The sequence below is a fragment of the Chanos chanos genome, chromosome 11 (genome assembly GCF_902362185.1).
Source record: "Chanos chanos chromosome 11, fChaCha1.1, whole genome shotgun sequence".
Taxonomy (NCBI): Eukaryota; Metazoa; Chordata; class Actinopteri; order Gonorynchiformes; family Chanidae; genus Chanos; species Chanos chanos.
This window is the reverse complement of record NC_044505.1, coordinates 18,277,843-18,288,959: the sequence shown is the minus strand read 5'-3', so window position 1 is coordinate 18,288,959 and position 11,117 is coordinate 18,277,843. Positions and strand designations below refer to the sequence as shown.

Below are 11,117 nucleotides of genomic sequence, written 5' to 3'. Positions count from 1 at the left end.
TAAAAAAAACCAAAAAAAAAACCCAAAACTGAATAGCTTCCAAACTTAAAATTCATGCTGCTTGGTGCATTTAACATGTATTTTCAGTATCCTTGGATTCACCACCTCAAACATGTTCAAAATAATTATCACTTTCTTTAATGCACTGGACATTATAGGGTTTTGTGATATAGTCTCAGAGAAACAAAAGAGTATAATTCTTTAATGTTGTCTCAAATCAAAGTCTATCAGTTTCAGGTGATACTCAGATTTAATCACTTTCTGAGATACCCTGAATTACATTTAACTACTGACCCTGAAAATTCAAAGTGAATACATTTAAACAGTGATCAGGAGCACAAAAATCAAATCAAGTAAAATCAAATGAAAACATTCAACATCTTATGAATCTGTTATTATATCTTTACTCTCTACTCTCTAGTGGTTGTGGAAAGATTGTCATGCTGTTAGTGACTGATCTTGTGGACAGAATTATGGATGTAATTTTACAGAGTATGTTTTATATGTAGGTATTTTATCTGGCCTAAATCCTTATTCCTTATTCCTTATTCCTTTTGGAATTGAATAGCTACACAGTATCAATTAATTTTTATCACTTGATTAGACACATAGCTGTCAGAGGCAAATGGGGCAATATCAGAGTAATCAGTATTAAATAATTAGAAATAAAATCGGACCAAAGAGTTCCACTGAGCACCACAAACATGAATTCGATCCACAAATGCATGCCATGACTTGTGTGTCAATAAACATCTACAATTGATAAGCAAGATTTGCAAACTTGCAGCAGATTTTATTAAATAAATATTATACACAGTGCAGCTCTTGTCTTGCCCAAGTAAAAACATGACCTTTTCTGAGTTAAAGGCCAATATTCATTGCACAGTAGGTAGACTTTAACCATCAAAGATTCAGAGAGTCTAATTAACTCCAGATAACAGGTAGCAGGTTGGGAGTATATTAGTGGGAGGATGTTCAGCACAGTTCACCTAAATTGTGTGTTTGTTTAACAGGGCAGAGATGAGGAAGGGTAAACAGTGTAAATTACCACCGTACCACCATAGCACCTTCAATGTTTTATGATTATATGAAAAGGAAAGAAAAGTGTACATTTGTCATATTTTGAGGAATCTCCTACCCGACAGATAGATTGAAATATTAGACTGCACAGAGACATACAGTGATTCTCTTTAGAAATGTATGATTTGTTTGAGAAAGAGCTCTACGCTGAACCAGAGACACAGAGAAAGGAGTGCAGGATGTCCCCCAGTGGAAGCAGTGGCAGTGCTGGTTGGCTTTGTTGTGGTGATGCTGTGGGGAGATGGAGCACTGGTACTTGGTGAAACAGTGGCTCTGATGGATCTAAAGCATGTGCCAACATTGCCCACCTCATCCACGGCGACGAGTTCGACATCCTCCGAACAGCAAGATGCGACATATGATGCAAGCATCACCATCACACCTCCTTCAATGACACTGGTGGTAGTGAGGATTCCAGTGCCTTGTTGGACCATTAAGCTCTGGATTCCTGTTCCGTTTCCATCTGTCAGGTTGGCAGAAAGCTCCCATGTTGACAGTCTGCAATCACCAGAGCAGTCAGCATTTACGTTCACAATCTCACACACTGGGGGTGTGACATCTGTTACCTAAAAGGGGTAGAAAAACAACAACAACAAAAAGATATTTATACATTGTAATGTAAAAAGAAGTTCAGAAAATTAAATTATTTTCTTGAGTTCTGGTGAGACTCAGATTCAAATTCAGCTCGAAACATGTCTCAAACCACTACTCTTGTCCGTTTCTAATGCTGCTAGTATTCTGGATTTTTTTTTTTTGCAGCTACCCCTTTAGTCTTCTCTGTTTGGTAATGTTAAGCACTGTCCTGATCAGCTCATATGTCATTTTTTCAAATGTACTTCAGTGATGGCATGACAAAAATAAGACTGGTAAATTAACTGGGCATTGATATTGCAACTTTAGCTACTGAATTATTCATGCTGGCAAATCATTAGCACTCATGGCTTTGCAGTTCACCGTGGTCAGATAATCTGTGAAGGCAATAGTACAACAGCTACATGGCATATGAATCCTCAGATCTCAATATTACATATTTTATTCACTATTTTTGGCCTCACATCACTTTTAACAAATTGTAGAGAATGGGGATGAGAATTAAGTTACCCTAGCCACAACAGAAAGGCGTAGCACGGCAAAGTTTGAGTCAGAGGCCCCAGGAGCGTCGACCTCAATGGTCAGTGTGACATCAGTGCCAGAGGGAGTGTCTGAAGGAGCAGTGAGGGTGACTGTGCCATTGGCGCTGCCCGCACTGTCAAGGGTCAGTGACTCAGGGAGAGTGATAGCGAACCCTCTGTCGTTCCTAGCACGAATTGTCAATGTGTCTCCTGAGCCACTGGTGGACACAGTGAAGCCCACACTCAGAGCTGTCCCAGGCTCCCATGTGCCATTCACCTGGGTCTAGTTGTAAAAAAGAGACGAAACCTGTATGAGAAGTTCTATCAATCATATGGAGTATGTAATTGTATGAGTAATAAGAAGAAGAGTTATCTAAGCTACCAGATGCTAGCTAGTCTGTGACTATTTATCTTGCTTTACCATTGCTACTTTTATGACTTCACTGATGCCCCTTTTTGCCAATGACTGAGTTTTCAATATTTGTTGTTAAGCAACTCAGACAGGCATTTTCACTTAGATCTCCACAGGAGTAGAATCTAATTTTCATTGAAGATCCTGTCTTTCTCAGTGTCTTCACATATATTTGAACTTGTCTGCTTTGATAACATGTACCTATCAAAAGTTAGTCCTCTCTTGAATCTGTCATATAACATCATTATATAACAGAAGTCACCAAAACATCTTGATATGTGAATAAACAGGTGCCTTTCCTAATGAAGCTTTATGCACCATCTTTAGCACTAGCTGGCAGCTAGGATTTTGGCAACATGAGCACAAATAAATGGCTTGCTAGCACTTTGTGGACTCACAGTGATGGAGACATTAGAAGCTCTGAATTGGGTTGTGGATTGTCTTTGGAAGTTGTTGAGTGTGGACCCGGAAATGGCGCTCTCTCCTCTCACACGAACAAAAAACTTTTCAGTTGGAACTGTGGTCACTGTCACAAGATAGTCCCCACTTCCCAAATCTTCCAAGGTGCCATTAACAACCCCAGAACCTGATGCCTCAACCAGTGCCACCTCTGTCACATTCACAGAGTCTCCCCCAGTCACTGTCACTAGTAGTGTAGCATTACCACCTGTAACAGGAAAACATCAATGAGAAGGCCAGAGGTCAGACCAATCAAAGCACTGTGTATTGACGAACCTACCTATTAAAAAACCTTCAGTTGTAATGAATTGTTATATGTACAGTATGTACACTCTCAGGGTGAATTGCTTTACTTACTTGCATGAGGCTGACTGTCCAAAACTTCATATGCTGCGTGACTTCCCTCGCTAATCTTTACAAAGTTAAACAGAAAGTCAATTGCACTTTGACCTGGAAAGAAAACAGAAAATGGATACATAATCAAAGACAAACATGTCCACATGGTATGGTTATTTCAGGATTCATGGGTGTACTGCCATGCAGATGATTTCTGGATATATTCATTTTACCTATGACTTTAATGGTGTAGGGTTGTGCTGAGTTGACGCTGATTTGCCAAAGCCCCGTTTGGTTGTGGTTACTCAGTCTCACTGTATAGAAATTCCCCACTCTCTGAATCTCCCCCAAGGTCCCATTTGATTCTGTATTACTCTGGGATTCTCCTGCAGAGTAAAGTTTAGGGTTTATGAAACTTTCCTTGAAAAACACAGCAATGGTTAGAAGCACTGTCTTTCATATTAGAGTCATCAATAGTTCAAGGCATGATCACCTGAGGGGCTTGTGACAAGGAAAGATGGAGAGTTGCCTGTAATATAGATGGTAAGGTTTTTCACAGATGAGTCCACTAGGACAAAGAAGTTCTCTGCTTTTCCTGGGTTCCTGACAGCCTGGAGAAGAGTTACCTAAGCAAATGGTTGACTTGTGGTTAAAAAAGACTTTATTTGAGGTATGTTAACTTAGGAAAGCTAATTTGGTGACAGATTGAATCAGGGTAAACACGTTGTAAACCCAACACAGAGAAATGACACTGATCTCGATAGCTTACAGAATTAGTCCCTTCGGAGTTCAAAGATTTTACCCTCACTCCCTCTGAATGTATTGGATCCTATAGTCAAGTTTTCATAACCATTGCCATTTTAATCCTTTAAATTTGCATTGCCTATCATGGATCTTGAGAGTGTTGTGGAGTTCACTTCCTGACATGTTTTCCTCTCTTCCTGAGCCCAAAAATGATTCAGTAATGGCTGCCTTTAAATGAACTTTGAGGTAGACTGTTGTAAAGCTTTCAGCGGATGTAATGCACAGATATTCAAGGGCATCCATCAAGTCTTATGTCGCCTGAAGTTTTCTACAAGGGTTAAATGCAGACATTTCCTCACTTCATTCTCCTTTTTTGCTAACCAACTAGCTGTGCTATCTATAGTTCTTTGATAAAAAAACACCTGCTGGCTTCCATCATGTTGTGATAATGAAAAAGCTTTAAGTAATACGACAAGTAATGTGCCATCTTTACTCATCCATCAAATTTCACATTCACATTTTCACATTCAAATTTCATTTTTTCAGTAATTTTTCATAATCTGATCATTTATAATAGTCGTTCATTTTTGATGATTACTGACGGTTGCTGATTTTAGTGGATAACAAGCATAGCGATTACACTTTGATGATGAGGTTATTACCAGTTCAGAGCTGGATGCATCCACAATGATGCTGGTGGCTTTTGGTAGCATATATTTGGCAACCCTGATAGTTTGCCCACCTGAGGCCTCTGACAAGTCTCGATAAAGCTGGTCGAATGGGCTGTCCAGACGAGTGGTGAAGCCCCGGCTTTGCTGTTGGTCTCCACTAGTGCTCCGTCGCCGGCGAGCAAAAGTTGTCACCAGAAAGTTTACCTACGGTGAGAGGAAAAAAAAAGGAAGATCTATCTGACTCTAACTGTAGTTTCTTGATGAATTGCAGATATGCAGCTTAAACTTCATGGTTTTCTTCTCTGTTATAGCACTACTTTGCAATTTTTTATGTTGGAATTTTAACTTTACTTGAATTGGTTCACTTGAATTGTTATTGGCAAATGTAAGGTGAACTGCCCAAACTAATGATCATGTCTGACCTGCTTTACATACATTTCAGATTGCAGCATTGTAAAAGAAGGGCTAAGCAAATACTCACCTTTGACTGTGTGGTCTTGATCAATGCCTCAGTTGTGCTTTTCAGTTCTATGTCTTTTGCACCAGCATCAGTGAAAACGAAAATCTCAGATTCTGGAGGTGCACCTGTGAGGGCCAGCTGGGTGACAAAAGGATGTTAGAGGATGAGGTTTTTTGCAAAGTGAATGAGTCTTGAATTTTAGGCATGTGTTTATCTCCCCTATCGAGTACACACATTTGACAGTCTGGGTTTACAGTCCTAATTAACGAGCCAATCTGTCAATGCTGCTTTAGCTCTCCCTGACAGTCTGGCTGCCTGTATTATTTTTATCCCTTTTTCCTTAAAAAGAATATGTGTCATTCTGAATTCCTTGGTACTCAGGGGTGATTCACTGTTTTCTGTTTAACAGCCCGTAGATCCAGATGTCCTACTTTGATCTTTGTGTTAGTGTCTAATTATGAGACTCATTTTGGTTTTAGTTAAAGACTAAGTTAATTAAAGCATGTGTAAATAGATAGATCACAGATGTATTCATTTGTATGCATTTTCTTTGGATTTCCACAACGACATTGTTCAATGAAGAAAATCAAAAACAGAACAAAACAAAATGAAACAAAGCAAAACAACAAAGTCATACATTTAGAATTTTCATAGTTTTTAACCCATCTACTCCTTTTATCAACACCATCTAGAAATAAGACTGCAAAACTTTTTTTTCTTTCCTCAGTTGAATCATCACACTAAATTGCTCCCTATTCCTCGGGATTAAACTGTACAACAATTGCACTCATTCATTTGTTAACATCCATGTCTAACAAATCGTACATGTATCTTTGCTATCAGCATTTTACAAGTCTTTTATTGTACCTGAAGTCCCGAGAGACACATTTCTGGTAAATCTCCACCTCCAGTTGCAGAAAGACCATTGACCTGTACTTTAAACTCATCAGGGTTGCTTGTTCTCATCAGTGGCCCAAAACCTGAATTAATGAGTCGTGATTAATCAGTAATTCTCTTTCATTCTTGTGAACATTCCAGAAAAAGCTTATGTAAATAAGACATTACTGATTAACATTACTGATAATGCAATTCTATAATGCTTTGACCAGGGTTTTCGCTTAAATTTGTGTAAACCGTACATTATTAACATTAAAAGATGCATAATGTTCATGGAAAAAAAAGACCAGTTCATTGTTAGATGTCTTACTTGGGTCATTAAATGGAACAAGGATGTAGGCAGATGGCTCATCAGTGGTGCCTCTTTTGCTGTCAATTATGAATGAAGTGACACGTTTCACCTCATCAATGTCATCGCCCATGCTGCCCGTGGTGTCAATGACGAAACAGAGAACGGAAGAAGACTGATTTATCCCCATAAATCTAAGAGAAAGAGAGATGAAGAAACACAGAGATCCAATCGATCAATCAATCAATCATTAGAATAAACAGAGTTATTCAAGAGCAATGGCTCAATGTTCTCCTCAAATACCTTAGGAAGTCAGTGTCCCCTGCTGCTCTCCTGATGTCTTCCAACAGTTCTCTAGTGGCAGTAATGGCCATGTCTGCAGCCTGTGGGTGCAGCCTCCCATGGCTGGATCCATTTGTGTCCTTGTTTATCCCTCCAGAAGGTGGTATTAAGGTTGATACGTCTCCAAAGTCTCCATGGCTGCATTTTCCTGCCCTCATCATTGAAAATCAGTCAGTGTTCTAACACATTTTGAGGACTTTTCATGATAAAAAAGTGCAGTCAGTCACATGGACTTCCTGTTTGTTTTCCATACTCCCAAAACATGGTCTCGTACCGTGTGTGTTTTTGTTCTTTTTACTGTAAGTTTCTTTCTTTCTTTCTTTCTTTCTTTCTTTCTTTCTTTCTTTCTTTCTTTCTTTTCAATTTCCAGATATGGAAATATGGAATTAAAAGTCTACAGATACAAAGTGACAGATTTGCAGATTTGGTTCATGTTAAGAGGCAGTGTTTTACATATTCTCTGGTTATGTTCAGTTGCAGGTGCTTTTTAAATTAGTACAACAGTACAGTAAATTAGTACACTCCTTGCAGAAAATGTATTGAAATATTAATAAATATTCTAATTAATTTAAAAGCTGTTGTGGTCAGATTCACTGTCCCCCTCCATTTTTCTTATCAGTCCCACTGAGGTGTTGATAACGGTCAGATGCATGAAACAGTAAATTCCCATATTGGCCAGTCAAGCAACATAGTGAGAATGGGAGAAATCAGTCAATCATATAACAAGTCTATCTCTCTCTCTCTCTCTCTCTCTCTCTCTCTCTCTCTCTCTCTCTCTCTCTCTCTCTCTCTTTCTCTCTCTCTCTGTCTCTCTCTCTCTCTCTCTGTCTGTCTCATTCTCTGTCTGACTGTATATCTGTCACACTAATTGGTTTTTCATTTGTTCATTCATTCTCTCTCTTGATCAGTTGCTCACCTTGACCTTGAATGTATCTGCACTGTTCTGAATAATGCTCAGCAAGACACCAAGACCATTTTCCAATAACCACTCATAGTATGGCACCAAAATTGAGTTTACTGAACTTAATTAATTACTGGAATATGATCAGTTTGTCTATGAACATTTTTGAAGCCTCTGAGATTTAGAGGAGCAGTACCTTGTGGCTTGGAGAGAGTGAAGAAATATCCAGAGGTCAGCTTCTTCTCTCTGATAATGCTTTCCAAGATGTTGTTATCACAGTTGCTCCCATTGCAGCTTGTGCATGTTGAAGTTTTGCTGTCTGGCCAAAAAAACAAAACAAAACAAAACAAAAAAACACTGAGTTAGCGCTGTGCATATGTGTCTGTAAGAGCTGTAAAGTATGTTTGTACTGTCTTAAAGTGAAATAATATTAATTTATTGTTGGTGTTGACTAGGGTGAAAAAAACCCAAAATGCTAGTCTTACTGGAATATCTGCTTATACCGTTTATGCTTAATATGGGTCTGATTACACAAAACATTCCCCACAGCATATAAACAAGCATTCACATGGATGTGCACACACACACACACACACAGAAAAACACACATACGCAGTGTGTTTTGTGTTGTACCTGCAATGTTTTCAATTTTGTGGTATGGTCTGATGAGATCTGTGTATGGCAATAGGTTCCCCAGTTCTATCCAGTTACTGTGGCTGTAGAAGTCCTATGAAATTATTGTAAAACAAAGTACAATCCTACAGGAGGTTTAAATTCAGGAAATACTTACAAAGAACTCAGCAATGGTACTGATCAGGACACATCAAATCTCAAGGTGTGCATTTACCTGTAGTGTGTGTAGAATTTCACCCAGTTTCCGTCTCGCCGCCTCAAGCCTCATTTGACGAATGTTGGCCTTGACGATTTCAAGACCTTTTCTGATAAGCCCTTGCCCCTCTAAAAACATCTCATTGTCAAAGTGATATTCAGCACTGAGCACTTTCCAGAGATCCACCCGGGCATTTGAATCCTTGATTTCGTTGATGGCCCTCTGGAAACCTTTCTTTGATTTGGAGGCGAAGCAAGCTTCTGCCAGTGAATCAACTGTCAGAGAATCAGGCTAACAAAAAAAAAAAAAAAAAAACATACAAAAAAAACCCAAATAAAAAAATGTACCTTTTTATTCAAAACAATATGCACTTTCTCTCACAAACACGGACCAAAAAATATATTTTGAAGGCTACCTTTCAACCACTAGTCTATTCGGTGACAACCAGTGAAGAGATAGAACATATAAGCAAGGTGGTATTCATCAGAATAAAATATTATCACCACCTTTGCGGAATTATTAAATGTGTAAGGTCTATGGTTATTTAAAGAAAAAAGAAAAAAAGAATCACACAATATTTCTACATCTCACCTTAGTAAAGTCTTTTCCTGTGCGTTGAGCCTGCTCCATGCAGACTTCAGCTGTTTTCTGTAAAATCGCATTTGTTGTGATCTGTTGGTGTTTCTGAGAGGAGGTGAAGAGCACTTTGAAGGTAAAAGTGACCCTCAGTGTGCAGAAGAGTAGGATAAAGAAGAGGACAGCAGCTGTGCTTTGACACGACATCATCCTGAAGACTCCGGGAAGTTTAAAATGGGCAAATAACTTATTATAACCTAACCTGTTTTGATCTGTTGATAATGTACCTAATGATCATCATACCTCGATCAAGTGGCCTGAACATTTTTAAGGTCCTGTGGATGACAAGCCTTACTGCCCATATCTCTACTGTTGATTTTGAAACTAAAGCACCTCTCTAGTCAGCACTTTTATCTCTGGGGAGTGGCCATTGGAGTTTACAGTAAATTACTATCCTCTTGTTTCAAAAATAGATAGGAATTGCTCATATATATATGCAGCTGCAGTTTTTTTTTTTTAAGTGGCAAACATAATTTTTTTAGCACCGTAACACTTTGTAACCATTGTTTCTAAACACTGGGCTCAGAAATCATCATCCACAAACTATATTCAAATTTATATTTGCTTATTTAGCAGATACTTTTATCCAAAGTGACTTCCGAGACAGGCAGAATACAAACCAAGGACGTAAAAAACCTATACTGTAAAACATACTGTAAAATAATAGTATTTGCACAATAGGTTGTGAATTATTCAACTTGTGAATTATATACAGAGCACATTCATCTGGAACACTGAAAAGTTTTTTTTGCGGTGATGTGATATGATTTTGGAATTTGGGATTTGCAGTGAGCTCAAACCTTTGGTAAAAGTTCTGCGGCAGAAACAGAGTTTTTCTGCTCAGCTGACCAAAGACACAACAGTATCCCATGATGCAATAAAACCTGCTTGACTACTCTTGTGTATGCTTTCCTCTGAATGTTTATTTTCTGGAATCCGTGATCTGGCTCTCCCCGGGCATAAGTGAAAAGTGTAAGTGAAACTGTCACATATGTTTGCAGTAAAAACAATTCACAGTAATGTAACAATGCAAGGGAGCTTTTTTTCCCCCCGTAATGCTGTTTTTGTTTTGGTGTTTCTATTTTTATATTCAGTGACTTCTTTGTTGAAACATTTCACTTACCTGTTTGCTGTGGTTTCTCAGTTATACGTTCCAGAGAAACCTGAGATATGTTCATGCTGTTATTAAGGTATCGTTAAAGTACATTCTAACTGTACAAAATTACCTATAAAATTATTTTTCTTATTTCATCTGTTAAGTGCCGCTACTCCAATTGCTCTCCTTCCCTCCCTCATCTCCTGCATGGCTGTGGCTCATCTGTTTGAGCATGAATGTCTGGTTTGAATGTGGCTACTTTCTCTTAGGTGTCCCCCCAGCCCCCCCCCCCCCCCCCCCCCCCCACCCTCCATGCCATCCCTCTTCACCGTCATCCCGATGGCTGCTGCGGCTTCGTGTCCTCCTGTGCTGCTACAGCTGTGCCGTCCACCCCAACTGAGCCCCATGCTGTCTTGTCATTCCTCATACTACCTACTAGTTGTGTTCTCATTTATTATCACTCTGTTGTTTTGTAAATTGCCCTCTGGGCTGGCGCCTACTGCACGCCTGGCTGGCCTAGAAGGGGTCTCCTCTCCTTGTGGTCCTTCTCAAGATTTCTCCTATTTTTCCCTAACGTCTGGGTTTTCTGAGGAGTTTTTTCTTGCCCGCTATGAGGATCAAGTCAGGGGGTGCCACCCTGCTCTGTTTTGTTGTAATCCTGTGGGCATGTAAAGCCCTTTGAGACTGTAAACAGTGATATTGGGCTCTAAATAAACTTAAACTTGAAACTTGAACTTGAAACTGTTAGGGTCCACTGCCACTAATCCCTTCAATTTACTTCACTTCACTTGAATTCACATTCTCTCCAAGTAAATCTTTGCAAAGCTTATATGGGAGCCTTTGATGAACTTAC

The 11,117-nt window shown here is 39.1% G+C and overlaps 1 protein-coding gene across 1 annotated transcript; it reads right to left on the bottom strand.

Annotated features, from left to right (window-relative positions):
* Window positions 1–1,190: 1,190 nt before the first annotated feature.
* On the bottom strand, window positions 1,191–9,315 carry LOC115823760 (von Willebrand factor A domain-containing protein 7-like). The gene is made up of 15 exons (XM_030787789.1): window positions 9,124–9,315; window positions 8,551–8,823; window positions 8,337–8,430; window positions 7,900–8,022; window positions 6,764–6,950; window positions 6,482–6,654; window positions 6,142–6,254; window positions 5,296–5,412; window positions 4,806–5,018; window positions 3,893–4,025; window positions 3,633–3,785; window positions 3,421–3,513; window positions 3,003–3,271; window positions 2,182–2,475; window positions 1,191–1,646 (listed from the first exon to the last, which is right to left on the bottom strand). The coding sequence occupies exons 1-15, from the start codon at window positions 9,313–9,315 to the stop codon at window positions 1,191–1,193; spliced, it is 2,883 nt and encodes a 960-aa protein (XP_030643649.1).
* Between the last annotated feature and the right edge of the window lie 1,802 nt (window positions 9,316–11,117).